At 41.0% G+C, this 17,898-nt stretch overlaps 1 protein-coding gene across 3 annotated transcripts in view; it reads right to left on the reverse strand.

Moving 5' to 3' along the window:
• Window positions 1-17,898, reverse strand: part of BMPR1B (bone morphogenetic protein receptor type 1B) — a 232,440-nt gene that overhangs the window by 20,480 nt on the left and 194,062 nt on the right. For all 3 annotated transcript variants that reach the window (XR_009555817.1, XM_060247045.1, XM_060247046.1), the window contains 4 exons: window positions 10,121-10,223; window positions 8,996-9,098; window positions 3,518-3,614; window positions 1,465-1,603 (listed from right to left, as the gene is read on the reverse strand). Coding sequence is in view for 2 of the 3 variants with exons in the window: in XM_060247045.1 (XP_060103028.1) it covers window positions 1,465-1,603; window positions 3,518-3,614; window positions 8,996-9,098; window positions 10,121-10,223 (442 nt within the window). In the remaining variant the exon portion in view is untranslated. The remainder of the gene's footprint in view (window positions 1-1,464; window positions 1,604-3,517; window positions 3,615-8,995; window positions 9,099-10,120; window positions 10,224-17,898) is intronic.

Below are 17,898 nucleotides of genomic sequence, written 5' to 3' on the forward strand. Positions count from 1 at the left end.
ACCCTATATTAAGAGCCCTGTAAGATCTTGGAGGATTGGCTACATCAGGGGTGTGTGGCCTAATATGCAAATGAGCTCTTGCTACAAAAAAGGCCTGTCTCTAAGCATAACTTTGTACACCCCCACCCCTAAATCCACCACCAGCTCACTATGCAACTCTATCCACTGATTTCAGACTACGTAACTATTAGACTGAAAAGGTAGCTGAATTTTTCCTGTTAAATATTTCATGGAATATCTTTGAGATGTCAAGCAATACCTCATTCACAGCTATATTTCTTGAGGTTCATCTGATGATCTGACACTTCTCGCAAAGACTTTCAGCCATGTTGGTCCGCAGTAGAAGAGCTAGATTTGTCCAGTAGTACCTCATCTGACAAATGGAACTCCAACTATAAAAATCTTATACCCCCAAAATCTTGTAGGTAACCAAGATGCTACTGGATTCAAATCTAGTTCATTTTATAGAGAGAGTGACTCGAGAAGCCAGCTGGAAGATGGCTTACCCTGTAATGACCGAACTTGTCCTCAGTGTGGAGCTGCAGGAGTGTATTAAGGAGCTGCTAAAACATACTGTCTTTTCCTGTAGTGCACAGCTATGACAAAGAGATGTAGCCAGTCCCTGCAGAAGCTGAGAAGACACTCTAGAATGACACCCAGAATCCTTTGCAGTGCACAGGAATTCCACAGCAAAAGTTACCTGGCAACCAAAATAATGCAGACTGGGTTCTCTAAGGCTAGGAAATATGAAAGCCTCTGGCACTGAATTTATAAGGGAGTGTCAGCACGTATCATTCAGGACACCAGCACTTTGTGCCACAAAACGAGAGAGAGAACAAAGCAAATCTTGTGACACTTCAGAGACTTAACACCTTGTTTGTTGCTGTAGCCTCTGTTTTGCAAGCAGAAGGTCCGAGGTTCAATTCCCACCACCATCAGTTAAAAAGGCCAGGCAGTAGATGCTATGAAAGACCTCTGCCTGTGACCCTGGAGAGCTGCAGTTGGTCTGAGTAGACAATACAAACCTTTTTGAACCGATGATCTGATTTAGTATAAAGCACCTTTATGCATGTGTGGACTTTGACAAAATGTGAGGGAGATGAGACAAAGGCCAGTGAAAGAAATTAGGCTGTTTTCCTCCATTAACTCGCAGCTTATAGTACACAGTAAAACCTCAGGGGCTGAGAATTAAGGCAAATTACCGGGCCAGTAGATCTGCCCCACTTTTCCTGTAAAAAAGGACTGCAAACTGCAGATCTAGCTACCCTGGGTTCCCCCCAGCTGTTCCACTTGAAACCAGGAACTGGGTTATGGGTCACATTTTGTTTATCATGGTACCTTGTAGTAAAGCAACCTTCCACTGGCAACACGAGGTCAACACTATTTCATTTTCATGTTGTTGTATTTATCAGGAAGCTGTACTTGGTGCTTGTATTTATTACATCAGAAGTACTCCTTTCTTACCAGCAGAGGGAGTCCAGATCCACTTCCTGAGCTCTGAGACTGTTCAATGAGGTCTTTCAAGGATTCTCCCGGTGGAATATAAGTCTCGTCTTGCTCCAGTCCAATGCTGTAACGAGGCCGGCTCTCTTGCCTTTTATACCTACAGTTTTATGGGAAAACAAATACACATAACTCTACCTCTGGGTGGTCACAGACACGCACACCTAAAACCTACAACCTGTGTCCACTTAATTACTTAGTAGTGTTGCTAGATCCAGGTGGGCAGCCAGGTTGGTCTGAAGCAGCGGAACAAAGTTTGACTCCACTGGCACCTTTAAGACCTTTAAACACCTTTAAAACTTTGTTGGTCTTTAAAAGGTGCCACTGGCCTCAAACCTTGTGCTAATAGTGTTGTATTATGCTTTTTCAAACTTCAAGTTTCAAATCTTTCTCCATGGGAGAAAATCACAATGCACTTCTTTCAATTCTGTGAATTCGTTTCCAGTTCTAGTAATTTCAACTAGGTGTGTATATGCAATGGAATTAACAGCTATGTGCAGAAGCTGACTCCCATTTCAGTCCATCATGCCACAACCAGCCTGGGACAGTGGTTAGAGAGCTGGACTGGAAACCTGGAACGAATCCCCACTTGTGCCATGGCAGCTCACGGAGTGTCTTTGGGCCAATTGCTCTCTCCCAGCTTAATATCACCCAGAAGATTTGAGGATCAAACAAGCAATATTCTAAGTTGCTTTGGTTCTTGGTTACAGGGGAAAAAAACCAGGTATAGTCATCTGAATAAATAAATCATGAAACTGAAAGTTAGCAGTTGTATTTGTTATACATCTCTTATCTTGTAACGATCACTTTAAAATGCTACATGCTTCAGCTGCAGGGCTGAGAACCCAAACTGGGATATACCTGAAATAAATTGGATCAGTTCTGCTGTGCCATAACTGTGATTATTTAACTCCTTTTTTCAGGGAAGGAGAGAAAAGGGGAAGAAGGGTACAAAGAAAACAAAACGTGTAAAAAAAGATACAAAGGACAAAAGGAGAGAATGGGAAATAGGAAAGATGGAAATACACTGCACAAAAAATTAAATGGCTTTTGAGGTCCCCTTGGGGTTATTAAAGGCAGGACTCAAGTTCAAAAAGAACTGGTACAAACCTGTGTTTTGTTTCAAGATGGTCTGTCTTTGTACTTCCAAGGACCAGTCTGCTGTAGGTGCCAAAAGTACATTTGGTTCACTAGCCAGTCCTTCATAGGGAGCAGCAGGGGGCAAGAACCAGTCTCCAGGGACTGAATTCAGTCTAGCTGACAAGGTGTTGCTGCTGTCACCTGCAGGGGCAGCAGCTCTCTTCCCCATCTAGGGAAAGAGAGTGCTCACTGGCTGCCAACCCCTGAAGAAGTCCTCCTTCTCTTCCGCTGTGTGTCAGCATCAGCAGCCCCCACCCATTCGCCTCCAAACAGCACTCTTCAGCAAATGCCTGTTAAGCCACCCAGGATTTATTTATTTATTTTATTATTTATTACGTTAAGCTTATATCCCACCCTCTCCGCAATGAGGGTGATATTGCCCATCAGAAGTACCAGCAGCAGATGAACTGGTGCCAGTGCCCCATCCCCACACAAGCCCTCTCACCACCTGCACTCCCTGATGCCTCCCCCACCCACATGCCCATCCCCTGAGGCTGGGTGCTGCATACAGTTGGGAGCACAGATGGCAGGCTGCCCACAAGCAAGTGGGTGGGCAGCAGTAGAAGCACACACGATTGGTACCAGTGGGTCCCAACAGAAGCACTTAGTCCTGGCAGATGTCTCAGCTCAGGCATATTGACACTAGCCCCGACCATGGCCATCCTGATAAGGGAAACAATGACCAGCCTGAGATTTTGTGGTAGCAGCACATTTTGCTAGGGGGTGGGTACCAGAGTAATCGTGCCAAAGCCCTCTCCCTAGACTCTGTGGTATATGCTATCTTTACAGTTTATTTACTCATAGGGTTGAAGATCAAATATGCAATGGTGGGAAGAGACAGACAATAGAAAAATCACAAATTCACAGAACCTACCTGAAGTAGCAGAACAGGATGATAAAGAGGAGAAGTATGCTACAGACAGTCACTGAAATCAGCAAGACCTTGTGGTGGACATTTCCCTCTGCAAAATCTCAAATGAAAATGGAAAGGGGGGCTTTAAGAAGTTGACAGAGGCTGTATTTATCTCATTTATTACAAATAGTTGTTATCTTATTTCTCCATCTATATGTAGCTGCTTACAATTGTCAGTAAAAGGACAACAATAAAAACCCACAAGCATGCAGTGAAAGCAAAACCCAAGTTTGAGTACCAACTCTGTCATGGAAGCTTGCTGGGTAACCAATCACACACTCTGCAGTCTACCCTACTAGCCCAATTCTTCACAGGGTTCTTGCTGTGAGGATAAAATGGAGGAAAGGGGAACCATGTTGTATGCCACTTTGGGGCCCCCATTGGGGAGCAAAGTGGGGGTATGAATGAAGTAAATAAATTATACAATTTTAAAGTGCATTTTTAACTGAAGCTCAGATCCCAAACACTTCCCTAAGACAGCCTTATATTTCTCCCAGAAGGTTTATCCAAGTGGCACATTGCCCAGTAAAGCTGGAACTGCTGTAACAGCACAAAAGAATTCTGAGCAGAAAACTGTCTCCTTATTTCAAGGGGAGATTCAGAGAGCGAAAAGCATTGTTTGGAAGCATACAGGTTCCCAGCTAAGAAGTGTCTTGAAAGTTAAAACAGCAGCTTCTATTGAGCTCGGAAGAGAACTGGTAACCAGAGCAAACACTAATATTGGGGGTATGTGATGGTGCTTCCTTGAATACTAAAAAGCCAACTATCATCCCAGCTGAAGTCTTCTAACCATCTTCAAGGGAAGCCCCCATGTAAAGTGCAATGCAACAATTAGTTCTAGAGATTAGAAAGGCATAGAAGACAGCACACAGACCCTAGTCTTGAAGCTACGGCTGATCAAAGGCACCTTGCTCATTGCTTGCTAGGTGGTCTTTCTTTTGCATAGCAATGCCCTGTTGAAAATGGAAGAATAATACCCTTGCCAAAAGTTCTATTATACTGTCTGTGTGTGATACCCCTCAACTCAAATCTAGGCACCAGCCTAGATTTCATGCTTCATGCACGTTGACTTTGCTGGCTTCCAGAGAATACCCTACCCTCTAATTTATTTACAGAGTGGGGAGATAACCTAGGCATAAATTCATACCTAGAGAGGCATAGAGAGCCAACATGGTGTTAGATTGACAGTCTAGGATCTGGAAGAACCAGATTCAAATCCCCACTCTGCTATGGAATCCTAATTGGTGTCTTTGGGCCAGTCACACACACTCTGCCTAACCTACTTCACATGGCTGTTTTGAAGATAAACTGGAGGAGAGGGTACAGGTTTTTGAGAGCAAAGTTTTCTTCAGATTCTTAGTTCATGGAGTGCGAAAGCAACCTTTTTTTGAACCACAAGCCTGCATTTTTGTTAACTGTGATGTGCAACACATCCTGCACACTAATCTAGCTGTTTCAAATAAAGAGGATTGGTTGGAGCCTGCCTGTCTTAGGCCCCAGCTCTAAGCTAAAAGATGTACAGGCCCATAAGCTATGCGAACTCTAGCCTTATTGATCCCTCCTAGAATAGAGCTATTGCATTTCAGGTTTACCAGAGCGATGCGACAGAAAGGTCCCGTGGGGACTCTAAGCTTTCCACCCGGCAGCTTTATTTCCAAGGTCTGATTTCCTCTGCTATTTGGCCACTGAACAACATTTCCTCCCGACCGGCTTCCCACATGAGAGGACAGTGAACAATGTATCACCTGATTGCATCAGGTCCAACATTGTAACCTAACGTTACCTGCTACGGGCGCATTAGTGGTGTAAACATCTGAGACATCACCGTTGCTTTTTCAATTCCATTTTGAAAGAAGACACTGGCACACTGTTCCCAGTTGGGAAAACAGTACTGTGTGGTATTCTCACAAGGGCAGCAGATTTGTACCTGAACTATCACTCCAAGCAAGGGGATGGGAATCTGAGAATCCACCAGGGAGAACACTCATCCTTACGAAGGAAGCGGCTGCTATGGGGGACAAAGGAGATGGGCAAAAAACGCTCTGCTCTGTGATTAATCAGATACACACTTTTGCTAGCAAGATACATCTCCAGTAAATGGAGCTGGCGATAGGCTGCAATGTATTACAACTATGTGCTTCCAAAAGGGTAATGACAGCTTAAAGTGGGACAACTGTTTTGTTCTCATCTGTGCTCAGCCAGACAGCTCTGGTTTCACAGTATTAGCCAATAAGGCTCAGTTTGGGGCCTCCCTCTTTTTTAAACAAAATTCTGAAACAAGGCAAAATGCTAAGTGCCGCTACAGTTAGGTTCAGTTCCAATCTCATGTACTGTGGAAAGTGTGATCAAGTCACAGCCAATTTATGGTGACCCCACAGGGTTTTCAGGGCCAAGAGATGAAGCGAAGTGGTTTGCTATTGCCTGTCTCTGCACAGCAATCCTAGTCTCTTTAGTGGCCTCCCAACTAAGTATTAACCAGGGCAGACCTTATGTACCTTCTAAGGCCAGGCCAACCAGTGCCATCTTGTGTATACACAGATGAATTAGGCACCAAAATAGTGCTATCTGTGAGAAACCAGTACTTCTCAGCCCAGAAGTAAGTATGCATCATAAAAACATGTGGAAGAGCCCAAGAAATGATTTTTTGGAACACGTGAGGTTACAAGGTGATGGTTATTTTCCACCTAAAAAACCCCAACCTAACAGTATCTACCAGAAACCCCTCCTACACATGCCCCACTGAAATGAATGAAGGAGTAACAAGAGCTGGTCTGCTATGCTCTTTGCTGCTCCCATCTATCTCAGCAGATGAGTCACATGGCCCTTTCTTACATGCCCAGGGTAATGCTGATTGCCACTTCAAGATCAGGAAGGAATTTTCCTCCAGCTCAAGATTGGCCGTGGATCCTGGAGGTTTTTTCTGTCTTCCACTTGGCATAGACCAGGGATTACTGGGGGAGTGGGGGGGGGGGGGTAGGAATGAATTTTCTGCATTGTGAAGAGGTTCGACTAGATGACCCTTGAAGTCACTTCCAGCTCTAAGTTTCTATGGTTTATGTTTCTGTCTGGAGCAGAGAAATGTCTCATATATTATCCCCATCACTGATATGTCAGTGACTGGAGTGATCTCCTCAGGGGTTGATGGAGGCAGAGTTAAGCATGCCCAAGAACTATGGACGTCAAGCATTTTATAGCAGGTTCAAGACCTATTGATTTCTGAAGCCTTCTGTAGACTGCACCCCTGTCATCATCATCATCATTATTATTACTCCTTCACTTGTGCTTCTATCCATGCTAAGCAAGGTTAAGGAAATGGAAACAGACCAAACGTCTTAGCACAAACCCTTTAATTTTGTTGGAATCATTAGTAGCAGAAAAGAAACACTTGGTGGATTATTCATGACCTACGTATGAAGACATTGTGCAGCAACTGGCAGGCAAATATCCAGCTTTTAAAAATGGGCAACAGTAGTGTAATGTCATGGACTCATGAATAGAGGCCATCACTGCCTTCAGTAATGGGCAAATGGAAGAAAGAATTTTCAACAAAATTCCTGTAACAGGCCACTTATAGAGAACTATATTTCTGAATGAATTTGTGGTCCTTTTTTAAAGCGCAGTTTCATTACACACTGATATTATTTCATTCAAAAATGCAACACCGTTCATTGGATTAATACTGCAAAATTAAGGTTTGGGAGGCCCATAAAAATGCTGAAGAAAATAGCCTTCACTAAAATGCACACAGCTTTGGGGAAGTGAAAATGTTGGGGTTTTTTTCCCTATTTGAAGTCAGCATTTCAAAGGGATGAGACTTTCCATCCAAGTTCTTCATCTTCTTTAGAGTTCCAAACAAGCTTCAGTTAAAAATGTACGCACATCATCATGCATACCCTCTTCTCTCTCCTCCCCGCCCTTTCCTCAGTTCTAATATTCAGGCCTACTGCATGAATAACCTGGCATCTGTGGGTTGCACACACATCAAACTCTGCCCTTTCTCCAACCATTGCTACCCAGCTCATTCAATAATCACATATACAAGCGGGAAGCCAGACATGGTGGCACCAACACTTCTGCTTATAAGGGAGTTTAATCAGTAAAGACAGATTCTGCCTCTCATCTGCTGCAGTCTGCCTTTTCATTGGGATTTTCAGTAATAATTTTTTATTGTTTCAAATGACAATGCTATACTGGGATCTGATTATTTTTCCTTGCTTCCTTAATAAGTAGACGGTCCAGCCCTGCAGAGGGGCTTCTTGTTCTCATCAGAGTTCATTTTACTTGTTGAGCAAGGAGACTATTCAGGACTGTGAATGTATCTGAACTGCTGTTGCATTTTTCTCTTCTTCTTTGACAACTTTAATGCCTCCCATCCACTTCTCTCCAGTCTGGCTAAGCTTTCAGCTTCTTGTTCTGATATGTTTGTGCAGACACAACCCTCTTCATTCCTTTCATATTTAGAAAACGACCCTTTTCCATCCCTAGCATACTCTAGGCATGGAGAAACACTTCAGAGAACAATATCCTTGCTTTTCCTGACATCACCTCTGTCCTTGGGTTAATTTGTAGTTCAGCCACCTCTGACCTGCAACTGGAAGACCTTCCTAGAACCCAGTTTCCCCTGAGATGTGACCCCGGTCATAAGGCTCCTGGATCAGAAGCAAAGTCTACTCAGTTTTTTTACAATGGCAAAAGCAGAAGGCAGTTTGGCATGGAGTCAAAAGGGGCAAGAATGAAACATTCATTCTTTATTTCTGGATTAGGGCTGTCGCCTGAAAGCTGTTTGGAAGATAACAGGCCTCAGTTTGCCCACAGATAGGCCAAACTACTCATTTTCCACAGTGCCAAAAAAACGCTTTCCCATTTAGCAATTTTCCAGCCATCCTTACAAAATTGCCCATTAAAAATAATTCTGTTGGCTACACTTTCTATCAGTGACATCCCTGGAACAGGCCAATTTGACTAGCTAGCTTTGTGACATAACACCATTGACTGCACAGAGTACTTATGGGACTGGTCTAGGGAGAATGAAGAGCCAGCAGTCAAAGAGGGGGAAGCGGTGCTAAAGACAAATAGCGGTATCCAAGTGGATCTCAAAAATAAAAAGGGGACATTCTCATTTTTTTCCCTGAGGAAAATAATCCACCTCTTCTGAATTTGCTAGATTTCCAATTACTGAGCCTAGAATATTCATTGCAACTCTGATTTAACCCACTAGCCAATCAGCTCACTGATTTTTTCTTTTTAAGTATGTGTTTTGAAGATATGGACAATGTCATTTTCTCTCAATTTGGAAACTATCCAAAAGAAAATGGCCTTCTTAGATATGATTCACTGGAATAAGCAAAAGATGCACAGAGTGGTTTTCTTGTCTTTTGGTTGTTTTTTACAAATAGAAAACACATGCAAATTGGAAACCAAGACTGTCCCTTTTGTTACCTTGATTTTTTAGGGGTGGCAGAGTAGGGTGAAGATCTTTGTTACAGAAATCTTGATCCGTGCAGCATTCAATTAATCTTCGTGGGTGAGACACTGGAGTGTCCTGCAACAGATATGATTTATAAGCAATTTTGTCCTAAAAAGGGGTGAGCTGAAAATATACCAAATAAGCTAACAAAGAGCAATAAAACAATTTTTTTTCTCAAAATGGTAAAAAAAACCTTTCTGAAAGTGGCAACTGTGTGAGCTGTTATGGATAAGTGTCACAGAGATGGATCCAATCATACTGCAAGGATGAAAGGTGGCTAGTAAGTGTTTTCAATAAATCAATACAAAAAAACCAACCAGCTTTTTCACCAGTTAAAAAACGGAGGGTGGAGGATGGGGCCTCCTAGGACCCCCAACGAAAGTTCTGGTTTATCAAGATTGCACATTGATAAAAAAACTATGTGGGACATGAGCTTTCATAAGGAGGAAAATTGGCCAACATTGAGCAAAAACACTGGCTGGGCACAACCCATACTCTAAAATTCACAATACTAAATATGATGATCAATCAATCAATTCAAGATACTTCTTTTTAGAGAGAGAAATTTAAGCAGGCAGATTCAGCAGGAGCTCAGCTCCTGAACTTTTCTGAGGGTTCCCCCTCCTCCTCCCCACCTTGTCCACTGAATAGTAGGTGCAGCTGCATAACAATTCCTGGATGAGCTCCACCACCTATTTTTCTACAAAGCGACCCCTGGATTTAAGGTCCTCAGCTGTTGGAGTCCTTCTTTACATAATTAACTTTTCACCGATATTGTTATGCACTAAGATTACGATGGCTTCATAAGTATGAATTACTCCTAGCATATCCTACAGTTTTAACACTCATGTCATCAATTGTTTTAGCCCATTGTTTTTCAAATACAACAACTATACAGATGGTTTGCTGGTTTGTGTTGATTGGCTACCAGATAAAGACTACAAATATCTTCAAAGCATGACCCCATGAGCTAGTTACCTTACATGTGGCAGAAGCTTTCAGTAAGTAAGAGGAAAGCAGTATGCCACCCTTCCTGATTACACTCCAGTGAAATAAAAACACACAAAGGCCAGATTAAGTTCAGAAAACATTCTTACCCGACACTGGAAGTCGGAGCCCTCTAACCCTAGACAGCCTGAGGTAAGAGTCTGCCCTCCAGAGTCCTCATCTTCTATCATAGCAAAACAATAGCCATCCGTTCTGAATAGGAGAGAAACAGTTATTTAACCAGCAGTTCCCATAAGAAAAGCAGTAGTAAGCATACTACATAATTCATAGATTATCCTACATTAAAGGATGAAAGGATGTTTCAAAGGCTTCAAAAATAAAACTCTTCAGTACTTTATTCACTCTATAGAAGAATTTTGTTCTAGTCAGTTCCAAGCTGCTAGAAATCTTATTCAGTTTCCAGAGCAGAAATATTTGGGAATAGGGTATTGCTAGATTACTGAACAAATGCCACATTTAGAAATTGATGCTAGAAAACTTCTGTTAAATGTTGAAAATTCAGAACACTCAAGTATTTGGACAAATCACTTAACTGAATTTTGCAATGAATGTAGTGTTTGAAGCCTGATGGCACAATGTCTGAGAAACACAGTCTGAGAGTCATCACTTATTTCAGATTCCCCCATGTTCTATGATAAGTGGGAAAAAACCCAATGAATGTTTGAAAAGACTGAAAACGAACCAAAGGGGGGGGGGAGATTCAACCCAGAACAAACCAGGCAATCAGAGAAGTTCACCCAGCAAAATGCCATGGTGGTTGTGGGGATTTGAGGAGTTAAAAAAGGGAATTCTCAATATTGCAGAAAAAAAAATGAAGCAACTCAAGCTACATCTCTGCATACACAAGGGCCAGTCAGAAAAGGCAAGAACTGGTAGGATGGAATACATAGTTATATGTTTGTCTACTTATTCATAGGGTGAGCGGTGGTAGAACAATTATTTGCAAAACACAAAGGAGGAGGAGATTGAGTTTATACCCTACTTGTAATCTCAGAGCACCTTACAATCTCCTTTCTCTTCCTTTCCCCAGAACAGACACCCTGCAAGGTAGGTGTGGCTGAGAGAGCTCTGAGAGAACTGCTCTTGAGTGAATAGCTCTTTCAAGAACTGTGACTGACCTAAGGTCACTCAGCAGGAGCATGTGAAGGAGTGGGGAATCGAACCCGGTTCTCCCAGATTAGAGTCCGCATACTTAATCACTACATCAAACTGGCCATCAAGTGTGTGTGTCCAAGTACAATTCAACTCTGCCACCCGCCTCCCGCTATTCGTCCACGTCTTACCTCCAGTAACATAACAGGAAGAAAAAACATTTAAAACAATGAAGCACAGCAGGAGGGGAGAGGTGGAGATGTGGCACTTCTTGCCTATAGAGCCCATATTTGCTAAAGGAACCAAGAATATCCATGTTTATAAAATGTTAATCACAGCCTTGTGAAACCTCAATTTGCACCAGGGCTCTATGGAGAAGGAAAAGGTATTTTAAACCATCAACCTATCCACAAGTTTTGCTAATCAAAGCTCTGATTTAGCTTTTCAATGGGGGGGAAAGCTGTGTCCTTTAGAAATACATTTATTTGCTCTTTAAAAAAAATTAATAAAGCAGAAAGCCTATTTTTGATCATCAAAATCAAGTGACCTCCCTTCCCTGCATGACCTTCATACAAACAGAGTCTGGAGAAGTTTTAAAACCTTATGCTTCAGGAGCCTAAAATTTGTATTTTATAGAAGTATAGATATATGATGTTCATGTCATCTGATATTACCCCTGGACATATGAATGTAATAGGTGTATAAATACATGTGGATGGATTCCCCAAATATAAACAAACCCTACTCAAACAAATGCAAAGATAGCCCAGAGACTCATCTATACAGACTCCCTAAAATGTATCCTAAAGAGGTTATAATTTGCTACTTCTGAAACGTAAGCCATTTATGTAGTCTAGAGAAGAAGGCATTTCCTAATTACTTCTACTGTACTTTAATGCAACGTATGTGGGTAATTCAAGTTAGACAATTGTCCTTCTGGGTACCAATGATTATGACTTCATTGCTCAAGTTCAGGAAAGAAATTATAGGGAGGGCTGCCAAGAAGAGACTAAAAGACATCCATTAGGGCAGGATATTATATTAGCTTATATTTTATGTATTTGCATGGTGTCTTTGATGCAGAGAAACAAACAAGGATAATTGGGGGAGACAGCAACCAAACATTGGATAGAAATTAAGGTTTGGGTGTGGTTTTTTTTTTCATTTTTAAAGGATCAACTAATGTTAGAAGTCCAACAATCACCTCCTCATAGAGAAAGCATAAAACTTTTATGCCATAAGAATAAAGATCAAACTAGGTGTGTCCTTCCTTCCTTGGCAGATTCATCACTTAAGTGGCAACCAACAATTGGATCCAACATCAGTGTACTGTGTTTCAATACTACAACAGAATTTTTGGTGTGTTACATTTTCATTAAGAGAGAACTTTTATGGCCATGGAAAACACTTTTAAAAATGTAGCCTGTAACATAAATGCTGACAGATTATGAAGTAGTTTTTGTTTTAATTAAAGATTACCTAGACCAAGGAAGTGATCTTAACAGAGATCTTTTTAAAATGTCAGATGAGAGAGACGTAGACTAGCAGCTTTGCAGCTGTTTAAGTCTCATTTGCATGGATGCCACAGCATCTTAACAATCAAACTTGGCCTGACAACTACTTTTTCTATTCAAATAATCAAAAAAACCCTCCCTCCTCTAAGAGAACTTCCTTTTTCTCACGCAGTTTGCCTACTTAGAGATTCCCTACAGATATGCTATAACCACGTGCCATATAGATATAGGATAAAAATCCAGCACAGATGTGTATTGTTTTAATTTAGACATCCTTATGCCAGGAATTGAAAACAAGCATGTCACATTTACAGTGTATGTTAAAGGCTGAAGGCAAGGGGTTCGATCCAGACTAAAATTTCAGCAAAATGAACTGTCTCGCCTCTCTCTTCCCAGAGCAGTCTGTTGATCTCCACAAAATGTGTTCTGAGGAACAAAGGTACCTAAGGAACATCATGAGGGAATCTGTAATGGAACAAGGAAACTAGGGGAAATGGTCAGTTTAGCCTATATCCAACCCACCCAAGGAGCAGATTAGACCTAGTCCTGGAGTTCACGAGGGAAACAAGTATCATACTTCTGGAAGTGTTCTTACTGACCTGTGAATTTTGTAGAGCCTGGTAGATTTTGACACATTCTTCCTACTTGCAATCAAAAGTGGCTGGTATAGTTACAAAGAGGCCTGCATCACATGCTGCCCTTCTCCAATGTTTGGATTGGATAATTTTTTTAACATTTAAGTAAATACAGTGAAGGCTGTATCTATCACATATTAAAAATTAGAAATATGCAGTACTGTGATATAATGTTGCGATAGATCAGTCAAAATATCAGAATGAAAATGGAGATATTTAACAAAACCCAAACCAATATGCACATCCATCCATCCTAGAAAGAATTCCATGCACACTAGTCTCTGCTGTGAAAATTGTTTCCCCTTGTTTTATTTCTACAAGGTCAATGGTTTCCATGAGTCTTTCACAAACAAAAGTATTTGTGCAAGAGGAACTGCATTCCATGGCAGAAAAACTCTGGCATGTAGAGAACATGTTGACAGGATCCAGGCCTAAGGAACTAGCACATACAGCTTACCTGAGTATTCTTATTAAGAAAGGTATTCTTAAATTGGTACTTAAAGTTCAGATTTGCAAAGGGGATTTCTCAAGCCAGAAATTTATGACCTGAACATTGTATTGGCCCTCAAAGCATAGGACAATAAAATCTCATTGTAATGTAAAGTTTGTTTTGGATTGGATCTAAACTTTTTAAACTCAATAGCTCATGCAAACTTATGCAGTACACATTTACTGGAGGGTGGGTCAGTCAGTAATAGAGCGATGCCCCTTCTAAACCCATAAAACCATCAGTTTAAGCACTACCCAGCTAAAACCATTCTACGGGCTACATTACTTTGATGTTTATGCAAACTATAGGCATGCAAGAAATCGCACTGAGTCAAAGGCCAGCTGCTCTGTGAAATAATCTGTATCTGCTGAATCCGTTTCCCTCTGCCTAGCATATCCTAGATTTGAACAGAACAGAGAGGGAAACTTTGTTCTCTCAGACAGGCTCAGAGTAATATTTTATGCTCTGTTTTTGCCAAAGGAAAGACTTGGGGGCAGTTAACACACTAATTAAGCCAGAAGGCACAATCCTTCAGCTTTCTTTAGATGTGCTGATAGACCTGAGGGGCAATATTAACCATGTACGACAGTGTCTCAAGAGAATCTGGGGCTCTTCTATTTCTCTTATCTCCACAGAATAATTTAGTTATTATACTTATATCCCACCCTCCTCTATCGGGCTCATTCCAAAAATGATTATGGGAAGGAAAAACTAGGAAAGCAACAGTAGTGAATGGAGAATACTTTTCTGGATCAAAGTAAAATAGAACACAACTAGTAGTTACATACAACTTTCAACTCAAAACAGTTGAACACATCATCAATAATTTACAATATCTACTAGACAATGACAGGTCTCTTTCACAAGTATGGGGGCAAACCTTTTCTTGCACACAGACAACCCCCCCTGAGTCTCAAACAACTCACCCACAATAAGGCAACATCTCTTTTGAACATGGACATTGGTACCAGAGCTTGCAATAAACCCAAATACATACACCCAGACAATACAATCACTGGACCAAACAACATCAACTACACCATTTCAAACTCATTCACTTGCTCATCTTCTAGTATTGCATATGCCAGTAAGTGGCAACAATGCCCTTTGATTCTCTACATAGGACAAATGGGTCAAACCCTATGCCAAAGGATAAATGGACACAGATCTGACATCACGAATCACAGGAGAACTCTTCAGACATTCATAGTGTGACCTCAAAGTAGCTGTTTTATTACAAAGGAACTTCAAGAATGGAATGGAAAGGGAAACTGCTGAATTATAAATTATTACAACATTTGGAACTAACCCCTCTCCAGGACTCAACAGGGATATTGGGGGTTTTTTTTATCTCACTACATATGCTAAATTCATTAAGTCCTTACATCTCTATTCTCACCAAGAACGGCTACACATCCTCTTTATTTTAGTGCATTTCTTATTTGACATAGCAGAATAGAGATTGTAATGGACTGAATCAGAATGGTATATTCGAATTCATTTCTTAGGTCTGGTGTCAGACGAGACATAACGCAGCACAACAAATCACCCCATCACAAGGGAAAAGATACCATCAGTTACCTCCACACTTGAGAGGAGAGGGATGGAGCATGACATCAGGGTGAGATAATTAACCTTAGTGCTCCATAATTAACACATCTGACACATTTATTTGCCCGTTTTCTTCCATAATTGAATCTAAACAATGATAACTTTATAAACATAGCTTGTTATTCTTGTTTGCATCTGGTAAAACATTTCATTATATTGTATGCTTGCATACCAATTTGCTGTTCAACCTCTGCCTTATATGTATGGAATGGTTAAATCTCATTCCATTCAATCTGAAAAGGGTGCATGCACACTAATGCTCACACCCTGAATAAAACTTTGTTGGTCTTTAAGGTGCCATTGGACTCTAACTTTGTTCCGCTGTGAGACAGTTAACTCATTACTAATATGTGACTTCATATATTTTATTCAAAAAAAATAGATACAGAACATATAGTATAAAGTATAACTGTGACCAGTGGTCTACAACAAACAAGTTAACTGTTATATGCAATAATGACTCGTGCTGGATTTGCACACATTTTAGCACTAAAAAAAAAAAGGAGACCAAATGTCTTTTGAAAACATCAAAGCTTTCTTATAGTGAGATGTTCATAAAGGACTAGCAAACAAATGTCTGTTTGGAACTTCCCAGGTGCACAGCATATTCACAGAGAAGGTTAAAGTTTCAAAAGGCTGCGGGCTAACATAACCTTTACAAGGTTTAGGGAGCCCTTTCAAAAGCTTTCACCTCTCCTGGAGAAAGGTCCTTGTTCATCAATCAGTCCTCTAAACACCTGTGCACTCAGCCGCCACCTCCTTCAGATACATTGACAGTATTTACATATCCTTTGTGCTGATGTAAGGTAACAAGGAAACCCAACACCCCAGCCTTGAAAAGCTACCAGAGTCCATGGGATTCATACCGAACCCAAAACACACACATGAAATGAATCACCTCATCCCTCTTGTGCAAAGCAACTATTTGAGGGACCAAATTACTAGTCAGCCGCCTTGTGGCATTTGGGGAAAAGCCAGCTGTATTATGTAACCAGGTAAATATTTGCAGTTGAATAAACTTCAATGTTTGTACTCTTCAGATGAATAAAGCAGGAGTCAAGTTGCACCTTTAAGACCAACCAATTTTTATTTAGAATGTAAGCTTTCGTGTGCTCTTAAGCACACTTCATAAGACGAGTAATCCAGCACAGTGAGCAAAGCCATATGTAGCTGAGCAGAGCCATACAAAGCTGGTAGGCAGTGGCCCAGAATGCAACATTTAAGAACCAATGACAGTGCAGTAAAATTATCTGGTAGGAAGTGGTTTAGAATGTAAAATGGTACAATGACAGAATAGCAAAATTAACAAATTGAGCAAACCTTTGATCTGAGTAGCATGAGCATGCAAAAGCAACAAAACAGTAGTATGCCAAAATGTGAGATTGTCTGTCAATGACAATGGGAGATGGGTTCAATATATGTAATGGGATAAGCAGCCAAAGTCCCTGTTTGAGTGTGTAACTACAGCTAAAAGAGAAATACATTGGATAGTGATGTTCTTGTCCACCTAATTTACTTTTTGACATGTGAACATAATTCTAGTTTGCCATAGGAAAAAGGAATACAATAAAATATAGTGAAAATGGGTAAAGAATAGCCAATGAGATATACAGCCAATATCCCTATTTTGAGTATGTCAATACAAAAAATTATACACAATTCTAAAAGAGAAACACATTGGAATACTGTGGTTGTATAGCTATACTCACTGAGAGTGGGTTTAGCATCTATAATGAGATAAAAAAAAAACAATATCCCTGTTCAGTCCTGGGGAGGTGTTTGTTCCAAGTTTCATAATAATTTGTAATTCAGCAATTTCTCTCTCCATTCTTTTCTTGAAGTTCCTTTGCAGTAAAACAGCTACCTTGCGGTCATCCACTTAATGCTTTGGAAGGTTAAAGTGTTCTCCCACAGATTTCTCAGTTCTGTGATTCCTACTGTCAGATTTGTGTCCATTTATCTTTTGGCAGAGGGTTTGTCCTGTATGCCCTGTAAGGAGAACTGAAGGGCATTGTTGGCATTTAATGGCATAAGAACATAAGAACATAAGAGAAGCCATGTTGGATCAGGCCAACGGCCCATCAAGTCCAACACTCTGTGTCACACAGTGGCAAAAAATGTTATATACACACATACACTGTGGCTAATAGCCACTGATGGACCTGTGCTCCATATTTTTATCTAAACCCATCTTGAAGGTGGCTATACTTGTGGCCGCCACCACCTCCTGTGGCAGTGAATTCCACATGTTAATCACCCTTTGGGTGAAGAAGTACTTCCTTTTATCCGTCTTAACCTGTCTGCTCAGCAATTTCATCGAATGCCCACGAGTTCTTGTATTGTGAGAAAGGGAGAAAAGTACTTCTTTCTCTACTTTCTCCATTCCATGCATTATCTTGTAAACCTCTATCATGTCACCCCGCAGTCGACGTTTCTCCAAGCTAAAGAGTCCCAAGCGTTTCAACCTTTCTTCATAGGGAAAGTGCTCCAGCCCTTTAATCATTCTAGTTGCCCTTCTCTGCACC

The sequence above is a fragment of the Heteronotia binoei genome, chromosome 9, assembly GCF_032191835.1.
Source record: "Heteronotia binoei isolate CCM8104 ecotype False Entrance Well chromosome 9, APGP_CSIRO_Hbin_v1, whole genome shotgun sequence".
NCBI lineage: Eukaryota > Metazoa > Chordata > Lepidosauria > Squamata > Gekkonidae > Heteronotia > Heteronotia binoei.